This window comes from Heteronotia binoei, chromosome 6 (genome assembly GCF_032191835.1).
Source record: "Heteronotia binoei isolate CCM8104 ecotype False Entrance Well chromosome 6, APGP_CSIRO_Hbin_v1, whole genome shotgun sequence".
NCBI classification, from domain to species: domain Eukaryota; kingdom Metazoa; phylum Chordata; class Lepidosauria; order Squamata; family Gekkonidae; genus Heteronotia; species Heteronotia binoei.
Genome location: NC_083228.1, coordinates 71,814,857 through 71,833,198, shown reverse-complemented (window position 1 = coordinate 71,833,198; position 18,342 = coordinate 71,814,857). Strand labels below are relative to the sequence as shown.

The following is an 18,342-nucleotide window of genomic DNA, read 5'->3' as shown; positions in this document are numbered from 1 at the left end:
AGGGAAGGAAAGAGCATCCTTATAGCAACAGCTGTTGTTATTGTCAAATCTCTAGAAGTCTTCGGATAGCAAATAGATGTGATATGAGTAATAATGCTTGTGTTGAAGATACTTTCAGGAGGCCTTGCTTTAATTAATACCCATAGTAAACACAGTTCATCTCTGACTATAACGGCAAGTGAGAAAATGAGTACAGAAGAATATTAGTGGTTGTCTGGTGGACTGGTTGTTATTTATTGCTAAGATTTTTCTTGAGCTTAGTGGAGGACATGGCTGCTAAATTTATTTCCTGCACTTTACTAGATCAGCTTGGTTCTTCATGCAGTGTTATATCTTTGCTGTAGCAAAACTGGGTTACTGCAAGAATTACACATTAGGAAAGACAATATGGCTTGTATCCAGCAGGCTATTTCTACAAAGGAAAGAGAAACAATTTGTGAGGCTGCAGTGGGAGTGGGGATGTGAGGAATTCACATTCCAAATCCCTTCCATCAGTGGAATTTACCACTGGATCCAAGCTGGTAGAGTTCTTGCTTGTGGGCCAGGTTTTTCCTACTACGTCTATCTTGTTAAATAAAATTGTTTGCCCAACTTACACAGTGGCACTTGAAGGACAGAGGGAATTTCAGGAACAGCATGGAAATTTTTCCCTATTTGCACAAATGGAAGTACCTTTGAATGCAGCCTGTAGATTCTGTCTTTTGGATAGTCCAAGATAAACTTTTCATTTTCCAAAGCTCCTCCCCCTTTTTAAATTTCTAGCCATGGTGAACTTTGATACTTTTTTTCCTAACAAGGACATTTATCCAAAGAGCATCCTTACATTGTTGGTGGTAGACTTATTTATTGCTAGTAAGCTGATGCTGAAATTATGGATGGGTTCTTTTTCCCCATTCAGCTACAGATGTACATGAGTCGAACCATAGATGAACACAGGTTTCTCCCCATTCAACTATAGATGAACATGATAGCTGAAGAAGCCAGTTTGGTGTAGTGGTTAAGTGCACGGACTCTTATCTGGAAGAACCAGGTTTGATTCCCCACTCCTCCACTTGCAGCTGCTGACATGGCCATGGGTCAGCCATAGCTCTTGTAGGAGTTGTCCTTGAAAGAGCACCTGCTGTGTAAGAGCTCTCTCAGCCCCAATTACCTCACAGGGTGTCTGTTGTGTGTGTGTGTGTGGGGGGGGAAGGTAAAGGAGATTGTGACCACTCAGATTCAGAGTATAGGGTGGGATAAAAATACAATATCATCATCAAGTGAGCAGTTACTTACAAAACTAAAGCTCATACTCTGCCCCAAATTTTGTTGGCCTTTAAGGTGCTACTGAACTCTTGCTGTTTTCTATTGCTACAGACAAACTAACATGGCTACCCATCTTGATTTATGTATGTGAACATGTTTAAACATAAAGATTTCTTTCTGCCTGTGAGCACTCTTCCTCTTTCTCATCATAGATGGTCAATACATCAGTATAAAGGGGATGATGAAACAGAGGTCTCCTTTTTAACTTTTCTGTACCCTTGGTGCAACTGAAAGGGGGGGGGGGAATGTTGTTCCTATCAGCAGGACTAGGCAAGGTTTTTAAAAATATTATTTCCATGCCAAATAATTAAGGAATAAAGGATAAAATCTAGAATATAATGCAGGATGTTTTTCCTCAAAACACTTTAAGGGTAATTGCAGACTGCTGGTTCAGGATAGAATCAAACCTCCCCAAAGGGAGCTGGCTGGAAAAGGAGCGGACTGGAAGTCTCCAGATATCAATGGGCTGCCCCTGGAATAGGGATGGGCTGTGTGCACCCCAGAGGAGCTTCTGAAGTGCTTGTGCGCCTCCCAGCTATTCCCCAGGTGCTTCCCAGCCGTCCAGACAGCCAGAAAGTGCCTCAAAGCCACCTTGGAATTTAGGCATTACTTTGTAAGTGGTGCCTTTCTGAGGTGGCTTTGATACGGCCCCAGTTGGGCTATGATCGGGACAGGGATGGGAGGCAGATATGCGCATGTGAGCATGCTTTTTTGGACTGCCTGCCTCCCATCCCCAGGGCGGCCTGAACTGCCCGTCCGTTATCACCCTAAGAATCACTAAAAGAGACTCATTCAGCTGGTTGGGTTTCCCAAAGCAATAGCTGAATTCTCTTTCAAGTTTAAAATTAGAATAATTTGCATCATCCTTAATCTACACATTGAGATTTTTCTGTTATTTAAATTTAAAAAAAATTGTGTAGCCCATTACTGTAGGAGGAAGTTGACCTAGAACTATTTCTGCAGTTAGGAAGAAAACATCATTTGCAGCTTTTACTGTTCTAATTATATAAAACATGCTATTGTTTCCAACTAAATTACAGTAATTAAATATAAACATTTTCTTTGAAATCATTTAATTAAAATGTAGCTAATACCCTATGCCTTTTGGTATGCTAATGTATTTGCTTTTACTCAGACATTTTTCTTACCCTTGCCACTGCAAGATTATTAGTAATTTTTCTCTACATTTTTTCCAAAATATGAGGGATTTTAACAAGTTTTTAACTTGTACACACACATACATAAAGCTGCCTTTTACAGAATCAGACCATTGGTCCATCTAATTTAGTGTTGTCTGTTCTGACTTTCACAGCTCTCTGGGATCTTTGGCAGGAAAAAAAAAGTCTTCATACCTGTGACCTCAGCCTTTGAACTGGAGATGCCATATATTGAAACTAGGATCTTTTGTATGAAAAATATGTTCTGTGCTCCTGATCATCTAGTGCCTCCAAAATGCAAAAATGAAAACAACACCTTTCTGTTGATTCAGGATGAGGGCAGTTTGGGGCCTTTCCTGGCAGCTCCTTATTCCTGTGCTCTTTGCCCACACAGGGTTAGAATTTTTTTAGAACCTCATGAGGAAGCAAATTAAATGTAGTTTACCATATTTGCATCTGTCATAAATCCAGCAGAAAAACTATAGAATTGCATTGATTTGTGCTAGCTGTGTATTTGGCTGCTAAATTGAATGATGCTCAAATTGCATTATGATACCTGAAGTATAAACAAAGTTTTGTGTAAACTGCAGGGTAGGTTGTTACATATCTTAAACAGATAATCAGGAAAATACGAAGACCTCAATGTTCTCTTCCCTGCCTGATTTCTTCTTTGAGTAAATCAAACTTATTTATTTTTAGTTTTGCAGTGTTTTTGTTTCCTTGCCTAGTGGTGGAAAATGTCATCAAATTGTGACCTCGCTGGGTTTTGAAGGCAAGAAATGTTCAGAGGTGGTTTGCCATTGCCTGTCTCCACATAGTGACTCTCTTGGTGGTCTCCTATCCAAGTACTAACTAGGGCCAGCCCTATTTAGTTTAAAATCTGGTAAATTCAGGCTAGTTTGGGCAATCCAGGTCATGGCAGGGTTTGCTTGGTCATCCAAAATATGAGATTGTCTCATGAGACCTCAGCCCCATGTTTTAATCTGCATGATGGGGCCTCTCATGGGCATTAGATATATAAATATAAGTGGCATACTTTGAATGTATAAATTGACAGCAAGGACAGGACTGAAACTGCTGATAAAAATAGAAACATTTAAGTTGGGGGGGGGGGCTATGGGACTCACAGGGAGGAATCCTGTCTTCCCCCCGTCACTGAACCTGGTGCAGCTCCAGGCCCCATCACATACCCTGGAGCCTAACCACAGTGGCAGCAGTGGCAGGAAGCTACTTTGACTTCTGAGCCATGGCCAGGCTGGAGTGTCTCCTGGGCTGTGTCACACAGTATATTAATGCATTTTCAATCCACTTTCCAACTGGATTTTACTGTGTGAACTGGCAAAAGCCAACTGGAATGTGCATTGAAAGTGCATTACTTAGTGTGTGTGTGTGATCACAGTCCTGGTGTCTGCCACTGCAGCTGGGCCCAGATCATTTCTTGATGTCTGCCACTGTGGCATGGCCTGGAATGGCTCCTGGTGTCCACTGTGCTTGGACCCAGAATAGTTCCTGGCATCCACTGCTGTGGTAGCTGTGCCTGGAGCTGTTCCCAGTATCTGCCATGGTCAGGCCTGGAGTGTCAACCACTGCTAGATCTGGAGTAGCTCCCAGAGTACACTGCCACCAAGTTTCCAGAATCAAGACAAAACTCTTTATTTAGGTGTGTGTGTGTGTGGGGGGGGGGTAACCCTGACAATGTAAGCTTTCAGATTTGTCTGCAAAACCCAAGGGAAACCTGTCTAGTGTCAGTGTGGCTCTCATCTATAGATTTAGATATCTGCAGGTTAGAGTTACTGATCACTATTCGATTTATAGAAATAACAAAAAACAATACAGTGTTCATGCATAGCTGCATCTGAATGTCAATTTCACATTGTTGGATAGGTGGAAACAATTGAAACAGCTGCTACATGTGGGCTTGTCAAAATCCCCCTCATTCAGGATGAAGTCTGGCTCTGTAACACCCTTGTTGTTCTCTTTCTGCCATTCTGCCTGAAGCAAGCCTCAGATTAAAGAGGGGAGGGGAGGGAGTTCCACTGCACTGTAATAACTCTCTCTCTCTCCAGCCATACACTTACTTCCCTGCACATTGGGTGAGATCTGGCTTTTCCTCCCCGGCTACCTCCCAGCCTGCCTCTAAAAGTTTTTCTTGGAGGCAGCTAATGATGATGTAACTGCCAGAGCCATTCTATTGTTAGACAAGTTGTGATGGCAGCTTCATTGATGATTATGATCAAGTAATTTTTTCCCTTTTTCTTTTCCTTTGCTTCTAAGAATATTTTTAGATTATTGTATTGTTTGGCATATACGGGAAAAATCATTTTATTCTGAACCGACAGATAAATATCATACTGTCAGGCTGCTTAATTGGCTGTCTGAGTTGGTTTAGAGTTGTAAAAATGGACACTGATCATCAAAACAGTTTTGAAAAATGGGCTTCTTCATGGTTTCACATCTGAGACTTTAAAGTTCCAGAACTGTCTGCCCCATTGTATATTTAAAACACATTGATTTGTTTCATCCTCTTCCTCCCAATTTCTCAACCCCATGGGAGATATTGTCAAGCTTTGTTTACGTTTCTCAAATGGTCACCAGTCCTCATTTGCTCTTGACACCCACCCCTTTGGTATGTGGGTTCCAGCTGATTGAAGAGCTCTTCCTTACTGAGAAAATAGCCAGCAACCTGATGAATAACAAGTAGTTACCAGATCAAAATGCAGTTTCCCACAGCTAGGCCAATGAAAGGAACGTTTTGTCTAGATACCTGGGGCATTATTAATTAAAGGATTTTTGTTGTAGATTTCTTTTCCTTATTTCAAAAGCTTCAGCTCTATCCAAGTAGAATTTCAAAGTTGCATCAACAAGCAATTGATTTATATTATTCCTGTGTACCTGCTCCAATTTTTACTCAATTTCCCATTTAGTACTTTACGAAGTCTTTGTGAAGTTCTGTTGGAGAAGCAAGAAGATCTTCAGTGTTTCCCATCTGCTACAGTTTCTTGGGCCCCATCTTTTTTAAAAAACCAGAAAAGGCCTCTGTAGTGCATGATTCCGTCCAATCAAAGATCCTTCTTGGACTTGGCTGACCCTGAGGCTGGGTACAGATAGGCAGCTTCACACACACCAGAGACATCCCAAACTGTGCTGCCCCAAACTGGAATGACCAAATCTCAATCAGATGCTTCCATTCATTGAGCCTGTATATTGCATGGGGGGCACTTTGGTATGTTCACACAGTTGTTGCGTGCCATCCTTTTAGCACAATTTGGGTTTCTTTTTTCCCCTTATGTAAAGTACTGGGGTCGAAGAGCCTTGTTGAGGGTGCACTTAGAGTCTGCACAAATCCGCACCTCCCCACTGGGCTTGACTGGAGTCACGATGGGAGTTTCCCAGGTTGCGTGGGTGACAGGCTCTAGTATTCCCTGTGCAATCAGTTTATCCAGTTCCTCCTCAATTTTAGGCTTGAGCGCGAATGGAACTCGCCGCGCTTTAAGCCTAATAGGCCGCACTGTGGGGTCGAGGTGTAGTGTAACCGGGGGACCCGTGTAGCAGCCCAAGGTGCCATCGAAAACGGCCGGGAACTCTTCGCAAACCTTGTTAAAGTCCACTCCGACAGTCTTATTGACCCCCCTGATCTCTATTCCCAGGGGGTTGAACCAGTCGAGACCCAAAAGGTTTGTAAGGTGGTTCTTGACCACTAGCACTTGTAGCTGGCCCTTGAACCCCTTGTATTGGACTGGGACCGGGCCCACTCCCAAGATAGGCACCTTATTCTTCTGGAAGTCCACTAAGGTAAACCCGGGGTCCCTGAGACGAGGCCTCAGCCTGGTGGGGATTTTAAAAAATGTCTCTGCCGCTATAATAGATGATGCTGACCCAGAGTCCACCTCCATTTGGCAGGGCACCCCCCCGATCCCTACATTGACCCGGATTTTGGAGGGCCTGACTGGCGAGGGTAGGTACTGTACCGGGTATGGGTGGGCATGGAGAGCGTCGGTCTCGAAGTCTGGCTGGCCTTCGGAGTGCGCAGATCTTTGCGGGACGCGTGCTCGGGATGTGGATCTACAGGCACAGGGGATGTGGCCTTCCTTGTTGCAGAGTCGACAGGTGGCATTCCGGAATCGGCAGATCTTCCGCTCGTGCTGGCCCCCGCAACTTGCACATGCAGGTGGTATCTTGTGTCTCATGCCCTGTGGGACATGGGTGGTCTTCCTTCCTGCTGAACGATAGCCGGTTTGTAGAGCTCTGTCCTCGTCCGAGTCCTCCATAGATGGTTCAGGGTTGATCTGGTGTGTCGCAGCCTGTCTTGTCAGCCGCGGCTCTGCTGATCTGCCCTTCTCCCAGCTGGTGGCCACGTCGATTGCCTTTGTTAGGTCGCACTTGGAGAGGGACAGGAGTTTCTGTACTAGTTTTTCGTCCCTCAAGCCCCATACAAACTGGTCGAGCAGGGCTTCATTGAGGTCTGCAAAACTGCATCGGCTTGCCACCCGGCGCAGACTTGTCAAGAACGCCATGGTGGTTTCGCCTGCCTTCTGTGTCCTTTGTCGGAAGTCCCAGTGCCGGGTGAGCTTGGTTGGCTGGGGCTGGAAATACTTCTCCAATGCACTGATGATGTCGTCCACTGGCGTCTCTGAGAGCTTCCTGGGTTGGAGAAGAGCCCTGGCTAAGTCCACGGTCTCCGTGCCACACGTACTGATAAGCAGAGCTCTCTGCATGGTAGTCTCTGTAATCTTCCGGAAGGTCAGGTATGACTGGAAGCCTTCGACCCACGAGTCCCACAGCTCGGGGCGATCGATGCTAAAGGGCTGCAGGAGGTTAGCTGAAGCCTCCATTCTTGGCAGCGTGTCTGGGCGGCTTGAGAGATGGGGTGTGCGCAGAACGGAGGTGCGGACCCAGATGGCTTGGATTTAGCCACCTTTCCGTGTTCCTGGTTCTGTTGCTGGTTCTTACTGGCATCCCATCCTCGTCGCCAGTGTAAAGTACTGGGGTCGACACAGTAAGAGACCAGAGTCGGAGAGTGATTTCAGCAAGCTTTACTTCAGGAACACAAACACAGACTGAGCTCTATTCAAACCTCCCGCTCCTTTATACAATTCTTGCCCCCTTCTGATTGGTCCTTAGCTATGTACATGGATTGGCTATTTACAGGGGCCTAAGGGCCTATCAGGGTACAGTATGAGCCTAGATGTTAATTGGCTACTTATGTTTCAATCCTTCCCCTGATTGGGCACGCTTAGGCCTTCTCTGGAACCCTGGTGTGGAGTACAAGCTTTGGCTTGTTCAGCTTCCCTCCAAAAGTAACAGTTCTCCCATTTGAGCCTAGGACACAACACCTTACATTTTTAGTTGTCATGCATTCACACTGCCAATCTGCCTTGCTTGCTCACTCCCATGTTCAAACACCTAGAAAGATGGATGGAGTGTAGCAGAAGAATTTGCTTCTGCTTCCCAAGTGTCAGGAAGTTCTTCCTAATATTTAGCCAGAAACTCTTTTGATTTAATTGTAGATTTCTTGTTCTTCCATCATTCATGGGACAAACAGGTACGCCACCTGACCACATCCCTGACTTGATTGCAAGAGGCAGTGCTTATGGCCAGCCCCAAGAAATACAAGATTGGTAAAGACAGATCAAGTACTTGGGGTTTCTAGTGGGCCACAGACAGGTACAACCATTGGAGGACAAGATAGATGTTGCATTCCAGTAGCATCGGTCCCAGTTGAAGAAGAGAGTTCAACACTTCCTAGGGTTGGTTTAGTATTGCCGGCAGTTCATCTGGAACTATACTACCATCTCAAGCTCTTTAACTGAGGTGATCTACAAAAACAACACCAGCAGGTTCAGTGGATCCAGTGATCAAAGCAGCCTTTGAAATCCTGTGGGGCATACTGTCTCAAGATCCGGTGTTATAAATCTGACCTGAGCCAGCTGATCAGCTTTTAGACTATTGTGTCCAGCATTGGCCTAGAATTAGGGTGGCCAGACCGTCCCGGTCTCCCGGGACATTCCCGGTTCTGGCCACCCAATCCCGGCTCCCGGGCTGCCTATACCGGGACCATTAAAGGTCCCGGTTTAGCCAGCCCCGGAGGCGGTGGGCCGCGGGCGCCGGCGGGGAAGGCGGTGAGTGAGGGAGGGAGCGTCCCTGCGCCTGCGCAGGGCCCCTGCGCACGCGCAGGGATGCTCCCTCCCTCACTCGCCGCCTTCCCCGCCCGCGCGCGGGGCCGGCAGCGGTGGCGGAGGCCTCTCCACGGCCTCCGCTGGTCGCTGGAAGCCCTCCAGAGTCTCTGGAGGGCCTCCAGGGACCAGCGGAGGCCGCGGAGAGGCCGTGGAGCAGCCGGCGCTGGTCCCGGAAGGCCTTCCAGAGACTCTGGAGGGCCTTTTGGGACCAGCGCCGACCAGCGAAGGCCTCCCCGTGGCCTCCGCTGGTCCCTGGAGGCCCTCCAGAGTCTCTGGAGGGCCTCCAGGGACCAGCGGAGGCCGCGGGGACGCCGCGGAGCACCCGGCGCTGGTCCCGGAAGGCCTTCCAGAGCCTCTGGAAGGCCTTCCGGGACCAGCGCCGACCAGCGAAGGCCTCCCCGCGGCCTCCGCTGGTCCCTGGAGGCCCTCCAGAGTCTCTGGAGGGCCTCCAGGGACCAGCGGAGGCTGCGGGGAGGCCGCGGAGCACCCGGCGCTGGTCCCGGAAGGCCTTCCAGAGCCTGTGGAAGGCCTTCCGGGACCAGCGCCGACCAGCGAAGGCCTCCCCGCGGCCTCCGCTGGTCCCTGGAGGCCCTCCAGAGTCTCTGGAGGGCCTCCAGGGACCAGCGGAGGCCGCGGGGATGCCGCGGAGCACCCGGCGCTGGTCCCGGAAGGCCTTCCGGGACCAGCGCCGACCAGCGAAGGCCTCCCCGCGGCCTCCGCTGGTCCCTGGAGGCCCTCCAGAGTCTCTGGAGGGCCTCCAGGGACCAGCGGAGGCCGCGGGGGACGCCGCGGAGCACCCGGCGCTGCTCCCGGAAGGCCTTCCAGAGCCTCTGGAAGGCCTTCCGGGACCAGCAAAGGCCTCCCCGCGGCCTCCGCTGGTCCCTGGAGGCCCTCCAGAGTCTCTGGAGGGCCTCCAGGGACCAGCGGAGGCCGCGGGGGACGCCGCGGAGCACCCGGCGCTGGTCCCGGAAGGCCTTCCAGAGCCTCTGGAAGGCCTTCCGGGACCAGCGCCGACCAGCGAAGGCCTCCCCGCGGCCTCCGCTGGTCCCTGGAGGCCCTCCAGAGTCTCTGTAGGGCCTCCAGGGACCAGCGGAGGCCGCGGAGAGGCCGCAGAGCAGCCGGCGCTGGTCCCTGGAGGCCTCCAGAGGCCAGCGCCGGCAGCTCCCTCCCTCCCTCGCCGCGAGGCCGCCGCCGCAGGACTCGCCACCGCTGGACTCTCCGCCGCCCTGGAAGCAGGTAAGGGGGCCGAAAGCGGGGGGGGGCGGGGGGCGGCCTTCCTTTCTTCCCTCCCTCCTCCCTCCCTCCCTTCCTTCCTTCCTTTCTTCCCTCCTTCCTTCCTTCCTTCCTTCCTTCCTTCCTTCCTTCCTTCCTTCCTTCCTTCCTTCCTTCCTTCCTTCCTTCCCTCACTCCCTTCCCTTCCTTCCCTCCCTCCTCCCTTCCTTCCTTTCTTTCTTCCTTCCTTCCCTCCCTCCCTCCCCCCTTCCTTCCCTCCCTCCCCCCTTCCTTCCCTCCCTCCCTCCCCCTTCCTTCCTTCCTTCCTTCCTTCCTTCCTTCCCTCCCTCCCCCTTCCTTCCTTCCTTCCTTCCTTCCTTCCTTCCTTCCTTCCTTCCTTCCTTCCTTCCTTCCTTCCTTCCTTCCTTCCTTCCTTCCTTCCTTCCCCCCTTCCCTTCCCTCCTCCCTTCCTTCCCTCCTTATGTTCTTATGTGACACAGAGTGTTGGACTGGAGGGGCCACTGGCCTGATCCAACAGGGCTTCTCTTATGTTCTTATGTGACACAGAGTGTTGGACTGGAGGGGCCACTGGCCTGATCTAACAGGGCTTCTCTTATGTTCTTATGTGACCAGAGTGGTGGAGTGGATGAGCCATTGGTCTGATGCAACAGGGCTTCTCTTATATTTTTATGTGGCACAGAGTGTTGGACTGGAGGGGCCACTGGCCTGATCCAACAGGGCTTCTCTTATGTTCTTATGTGACACAGAGTGTTGGACTGGAGGGGCCACTGGCCTGATCTAACAGGGCTTCTCTTATGTTCTTATGTGACCAGAGTGGTGGAGTGGATGAGCCATTGGTCTGATGCAACAGGGCTTCTCTTATATTTTTATGTGGCACAGAGTGTTGGACTGGAGGGGCCATTGGTCTGATGCAACAGGGCTTCTCTTATATTTTTATGTGGCACAGAGTGTTGGACTGGAGGGGCCACTGGCCTGATGCAACATGGCTTCTCTTATATTCTTATGTTACACAGAGTGTTGGACTGGAGGGGCCACTGGCCTGATGCAACAGGGCTTCTCTTATGTTCTTATGTGACGCAGAGTGTTGGACTGGATGGGCCACTGGCCTGATCCAACTGGGCTTCTCTTATGTTCTTATGTGACAATACTGACTTTGGTGGACCCAAGCACTGATTCAGTGTAAGGGAGCTTTGTGTTTGTGTCTTCTGGTGCAATTTTGTTCTCAGATCCTGTATTTACTTCATCAGTATATGGGATAAGGCACTTTCTCAACTGTGCTGCATAATGCAGCCTATTTATTTTGTCCTGTTGGCTCTGTTGGCTCTGTCTGCGCCACCTTCATCACTTTCGGGGTGTGGATCCCCCAGTGGGGTGGTCTCGTGACTCCCTCCGCCGGCTGTTTCTGATAGCCCTGCGCCCCCTCTTTCATTTGATATGTGTCCCGTGCGGGTGCCACCCTCCCGCCGGGAGATGCCGCAAAATGAGCCCCCTTGAGGCTTATGGCGGCAGGGCTCGGGGGAAGCGAGCTAGACTGCTGTTCTTTTGAGGGGTTATAGAGTGTTTCGAGCCCGTCCCTGTGGCATCGGTCCCATCGTTGTGGGGCCCAGGGGGCCGGCGCAGCGGCACGCTGAAGCAGCCTGTCGGTCACTTCCGGGTTCCTGTCCTGCATCTCGACCTGTGTTATTAGTGACAGGCTGCATTATGCAGCACAGTTGAGAAAGTGCATTATCCCATATACTGATGAAGTATATACAGGATTTCAGAACAAAATTGTTTCCGGCGGTGATATTTGGGGGATTTTTGGGGATGTCACAGGAAGTGCTGTGAAGTCACTTCCTGTTTCCGGCAGTGGCATTTGGGGGAAATGATGTCATTTGGGGGAAATGATGTCACAGGAAGTGATGTCACTTCCCATTTCCGGCAGGTGACGCGGGGGAAATGATGTCACAGGAAGTGATGTCACTTCCTGTTTCCCCTACCTTCCCCCCCCCCCCAACGTGTCCCTGGCTGGCCTTCAGACATTATGGTCACCCTAGCCTAGATCCATTGCTGTACCACTGCTTTAAAGGCAGGGAATGCTCAGTACTATATCTGACCCAGAAACTTAGTGGTCTAGAAAAGACATGCAGTCATCAATAGGGAACTGTTGGTGATCAACCATTGAGGCACACCAGCATTTCCCATTCTTCCTGGTTCTCATAAAAATAAGCCATAAACATTGTGTTTTTTTGTTCTTTTTTGTACATGTACAGTGATCTGTAGAAACTGGAGAACCCTATGATTTGTCTTTGCATGATGTTCTGTCTATAAGAAGGCACAGAGGAATAGTGTGCCTTATTAGAAAGCAATGCTGCAATACTGTTACTCTTGCTTATACATTATATATATATGCTTTCAAAAATCATAACTCAGCAAAATAATTAATAGGCAGAACAGTTGTATATGATTATCAGAATATCTTTTTGTCCAAGAACTGAAATACAAATTAATATTGTTTTTATGCAAATGCACCAGATTTGATAACCGTGGTTGTCCTATTCATTTCTCCTCCTCTGTTTTTTTTTTTAGGAACACATACTCAGGGCAGTCTAATTTGCTACATATGTGCCCTTGGAGAGCCTTGTGCTCTGGCAAGCAAGATCTGCTGGTTGTCCCCCAGCCCAACAAACATCCGCTTAGCCTTGACCAGGGCCGGGGCTTTTTCTGCCCTGGCCCAGCCTGGTGGCAAATACTCCTATTTGAGATCAGGGCCCTGCAGGCCTTATTACTATTCTGTGGGGCCTGCAAAACAGAGCTGCCACCAGGCCTTTGCTGAGGCAGTGGATGTCCAATAAAAATCTGGCCTCTTCTGCTGAAGCTCACCATGTGGCACAGAGTAAGAAGATCTTGAGATCCTGTGCCACTGGGTTGGAAATTATGCATACAGACAAATAGTGTGACCTATTTTTAACATGTTGTTTAAGTGCTTTATATATATTTATTAGGAATAAAGCACTTTATGTACTAAAGAATAAATACAATGTGCTCTAGAAAGAGGCTCTGAGTGAATTTCCCCCCACCCTTGCTGTCTTCCCACCCACTCAAGTGAAGTCATTCATTCCCTACTCCCCCCACCTCAAGGGGAGCTATCTCAGTCATCTGGAGAGCAGTTGTAATTCTGAGTTATTTCCAGCCCTCACCTGGAGATTGGCAACATGAGGAAATGACTGGTTTGGAGGGTGCAGTGTATGGCATTGTACCTGTCTGAGGTCCCACCCCTACTCAAACCCCACCCTTAAATCAGGAATTTTCTAATCTGGAGTTGGCAGCCTTATCTCCTTCCCTTTATCTGCCCCTCTGATTTCAGCTTTCCATTGCCTTCCCCCTGAATGCAGCTTCTACATAGGAAAAGGACAGTCTTTCTCTACAGTGTGTGTGGTGGTGGGGGGGGACACAGTAGCCTACATCATTCTTCTCTCCCCCTTTGATCTGCACAACAATCCTGTGAGGTAGGTTAGGGTGAAAGTGTGTGACTGGCCCAAAATCACCCAGTCAGCTTCCATAGCAAGAGCCTGGGTCCGGAAGACCTTGCTCTGAAGTCCTAACTCCTATGTCCTCTTCAAAGTCCATGACAAAATTTCCAGGAATTTTTCACAAATCTGGAACTAGCAGCCTAGACAGGACTGACCACAGCACTTTTTTGATAGAAAAAGCCCAGAAGGAACTCATTTGCATATTAGGCCACACCCTCTGAAGCTAAGCCAGCCGGAACTGCATTCCTGTGTGTTCCTGTTTAAAAAAAGCCCTGCATGACCACCGTGGGTTCTCCCTCAGAGGCTTTTAGTGATAGCTTTCAGATGAACACTCTATCTCTGTTAATGTTATTGGTCTTAAGCACAAGACTGCAATCTTTTTGTGCCTCTCACTTTCCCTCCCTCTCTCCCTCTCTCTCTGTATCTGGTCTGTTGCTACTGGACACCATTCATCCCCACCCCCATTTCTGGCTGTTTCCCTTCCAGAAGAGGATGGGGAAGGGAAGACTTTGTTTCTGTCCTCTGCAAAGCAGTGCAACGGGAGGCTCAGTCAGTGGGAGATTAGGGAGAGCCAGAAACTGCCAGAACCAAGGTTGGTTGCCGTTTAATGACAGAATCAGCTTGACTGGCAGGCAACAGCCACTCAGGTGGAAGAGAGGAGCAGACTCAACCAATGGCACACAAGTACAGTTGACGGATGGTTTGACAGGCCAAAGGCTGATCCAGCACATTCCTAACCAATCAGGATGCTCTGTTTTGCCACCACAAAAGGGCTTTTATTATATAAAAGATTACACGTGATTTATTTTAGAGCCTATTTTGTGATTTGCCCTGAGCCTGCTTGTGAGAAGGGTAGAATATAAATCAAATCAAATAAACAAATAAATACATTTCAGAGTATAACAGTGTGGAATGTCAGAAAGTTATTCAAATGTTTTCTGGAATTCTGTTAGTTTTTGCTTTCAGTATGATTCAACAGGAATTTTATGTATCAATATAAGGAATATTTGCTAATAGGACTAATAGTATTTCCTTCTCTCCCTTTTCCTCCCCTCACCCCCGGCAATGCTCAGAATCTTTGGCCATTTCAGTCTTCGCTCAGAGTGGCAACTAGTAAAAGTGGATTACAAATCCCTTCTTAACCGGAGGTGCACCAAAGATGACTTCCAGACATGGCATCTACACAATCAGGTACTGCTCAATTGAAAGATATTTTGTTTTGATGTGCATGAGTGCTGTTATAAAGAAATATATCTGTGTGATTCACTGTAAGTGGAAGATGGGAAGCAGGGATGTTTGAAAGGGTGGGGGGCATGTGGCAGAACAGTCCTCCTCCAGCCTATAGGCCCTGTTCCACCCTGTCCTTCAAAGTTTTTCAAATACTTGGAGAGGTTTTTCTCTCTCTCTGGTAACCCACCACCACAACCTGACCTCTGTAGGAACTGCCCACTGGGGGCGGGGGGCGGGTCCGGATTCCCAGTTTCCCTTCTAAGTTCTGAGGCCTTGCCTCTGTGTCTTCTGCTGCCCAGTGCCTCATCACCACAGGGGCAGTTTTACTGCCTTGTGAGCCCTTGTGAGCTTGCTAACTGACTGCCTTCCCCTTGGCACGCCTTTTAAAATAGCATGCCCAAGCTGTTGGAGAGCTATGTGGTATAGAAAACCACTACCAGGAGCCAAATTTATAAAAGTATTTATTAAAAGGAAAATGCTTAGAAACATACTCTTAGTACAGAACCAGACTGAGCAAGGGGTTCGAAACAAATGGATAAAATGCAATTCCTCTGTCTCTCTCTCTATATAGATGCCCTGTCAGATGGTAAAATATGAGACAGGCGCCTTAATTTAGAATGTTATTGAGCTCAAAAGCATTACCATTACCTTGCAGCTATTCTTTCAGATATACAGGCCAGCACATGGCAATGGCCACCTCTTCCAAACTTCGGTTAAGAGTTCTGTCTGCTCTGATGAACTCAGCAACAAAAAGAGACCTTCCTACTTGCTCCTAAGATTTTTATCTTCTCTCTTTCGCCTCCCACTAATCCAGTCAGGCCAGCTCAAATAAGCTTTTCCTGAAGTCTCCAGAATTTTGTTACTGCAATCTTTATATTCTTAATTCCTCCAAATCTCTGTTACCTGTTTGGGGTGGGGGGAGAGACTGGACCATCCTATTGTCTCTAGCTAGGCCTATTAGCATTTCTTAAGAGGCAGCTGAAGTGAGACTAGAAAGCCATTTAATTGACTTCCCCTTCCTGCCTGTTCTTTTTCCAGAGAATAAAACTTTTAAAACTTCCTGGTCAAAGTTTTACTCAGGTCAGCCCTCCACCCCAAAAATGCATTTCCTCACACCTCTCCCTTCCAGGACTTACATGGAAGAGCATCCTTTAACAGAAGGTTCCAAACAAATCTGTTATAAGAAATTTGCAAGTCACACAATAAAGAATCTACATGCAAGTCATCATAACCACATAGGAAGTAATCCCTTTTAAGAGTTTATGTCTTTCCTGGAAAGGAAATCTGCAACAACACTGCTGTGTCCAGCAATATATTCCATTCTTACATTGAACTCCTCAGTATTCCAAGACCACCTCTGAAGTTTGGTGCTTTGGTTCTTCATAATCTTCAGCCATTGTAGGGATGAGTGGTCTGTTAAGAGGATGAATTCTTGTCCCCACAAATAAGGTCTGAGTTTGGTGCCCACACCATCATTAATCCTAGAAAAGCCACAGCCTGCCTCTTGGTCCTTAGAGGTTCCCAATTTTGGATTGCCTCTACCTTGTTTCTCATCTATGGGATATTTCCACTATCCGCTCTGTATCTAACACTCTTGCTAAATGATCCATGTGTGAACTCCTTACAAAAAGCTGTGGTATAATCAATATAAGCCACTGCAAATTCTAACATGTCATTCCACAAGTTATTTGCATGCTTCTGAAAAGATGCACCTGCACTCCTAAGTGATAATTGCCAAACAGTAACCTCATACAGACCAGCTGGAATGATGAGATGAAGGAAGATTTAACTCTAGTTTCTTTCTCCCATTCCATCTGCCAACAGCCCTTACCATCCACTCTGTATGGGGGCTACCTGACAGGCATGTGAGACCCTGTATCTATTCTGAGCCTAGCCAAATCCATTTTACCTAGGTTTATTTTCTGAAACCAGTCACATACTGATACAAAACTGAAAAGAGTGTCTCTGCCATTAACTGACCAACTTGCCAGCTACTCCAGCTTCTCCCACTGAGCCAGTTCAGCAAACTGAGCCAAAACATCTATTAAGTTTCCATCTGGCTCTTCATCTCCTCTTTTCTTCTCTGTCACACTTAGCACTAACATTTCCCTGTTAAGATAGAGTTTCCACCTGTTCTTGAATTTGGTTGTTTTCCCTGGCCTTTACATAGAGACAGCACACATTGCCTAACACCAGGGTGTAAAACATGTGGCCCAGTGGTGTCAAACATGTGGCCCACTGGCCGAATCAGGCCCCAGAGGGCTTCTATCTGGCCCCCAAGCAACTGGTTGTCATCTGCTTCCTTCTCCCTATCTCTTACTTTCTTCTACATAACAACTTGCTTTGCAAGGTTTGCTCAATTGCAGAGGAGCCTCAGAGCAAAACCTCTATTTTTTGCATTGGCTGAGGCTCCTCCCTTGATGAGGAAGGGGGGGGAGGCAGAGCTTGTTTTTCCAGGCTCTCTTAATTGCACAGCAGAGCTACTGAGCCAAGCCTCTCTCCCTTCTATTGACTGAGGCTTCTCCCCCTGCAACCCCTGGGGAAGGAAGGAAGAGCCACAGCTTCCTTTGCCCACTTCCCTGGATCCCATGGGAGAAATACAAAGGCAACACCGTTAAGACCTAAGAGAGCTAAGCATGTTTTAAGTTTAAAAAAAAAAAAACCCATTTAATTGTGTTTGTGTTCTTTATAAAGTTTCTATTTCTGCTACCTAATCTTAAATAAGGTACATACATGACAAGGTCTCATTTATGTCAGATCCAGCCCTCATAACAAATGAGTTCGACACCCCTGGCCTAGCCAGTCCATCCACACAAGATCCCTCCCCCACCCCATGCATCTATCATCTTGTCAGTGCCAAAAGCAGAAAAACCATCACCTTGTCACCCAGCTCAAAAGTCAGAGATGTAGCTGTTTTATTTATTTAGATATTTATTTTATTACACTTATATTCTGCCCTACCCTGCAAACAGGTTCAGTATGGCTTACAAGATCAGCAATAAAACGTTTTAAACAGTAAAACAATAATTGAATTGAAACCCCATAATTTAAGACGGCAGAACAAATCCACAGAATTCCTAAGAGCCATTGTGTGTATGCCCAATGGAACAGGTATTTGAGAATTTGGTGAGAAACACCATTGGTAAGATAGAAAATGGAGGACAGAGTAAAGCAGCGGAGGCCATTCTCAGGCACTTGCCACCTCAACTGAACACCTGGTTCTCCTTTGCAACACTCATCATCTTTTTCAGCTTCTCTCTAAAGTATGTCATACAATCTACCACTGACTCCTTAGCCTTAGGAATCTTTTCATCCCATATTTACTTTCCAAGATCCAGTGGTCCCCTGACCTTCCTCCCAAACTCTCCCATGATAGGAAGAGACTGCAAAAGTGCTCTCACCTTGTATCCACTCTTGCCCACTCTCTGGCAAGTCACATCAGACTTACAACAGACTATCACATCCTGTGCTAACTTGGGACAGTAAAAATTCAACAAAAGCCTTGGCTTAATCTTGTTGAATCTAGCTGCCCTGCACATAGAATGTCATGTTCCATCTCCAAGGATCTCTTCCTGTACTACTCAGGAATCACACATTGTCTAACTGCTTCCCAGGATACCTATCTGCCCTGCTTCCAGACAACCTGCTCAGAGAGAGTCTCAGAAAATTCAGCTTCTTGATCCACAGCTACTTGGCAATGTGGTTCCAGACTTGAATTGCTCTGGACCT

The 18,342-nt window shown here is 47.7% G+C and overlaps 1 protein-coding gene across 1 annotated transcript in view; it reads left to right on the top strand.

Moving 5' to 3' along the window:
* Window positions 1-18,342, top strand: part of SORCS3 (sortilin related VPS10 domain containing receptor 3) — a 900,280-nt gene that overhangs the window by 778,316 nt on the left and 103,622 nt on the right. The window contains exon 15 of the mRNA XM_060242676.1: window positions 14,457-14,574. Within this exon, the coding sequence (XP_060098659.1) occupies window positions 14,457-14,574 (118 nt within the window). The remainder of the gene's footprint in view (window positions 1-14,456; window positions 14,575-18,342) is intronic.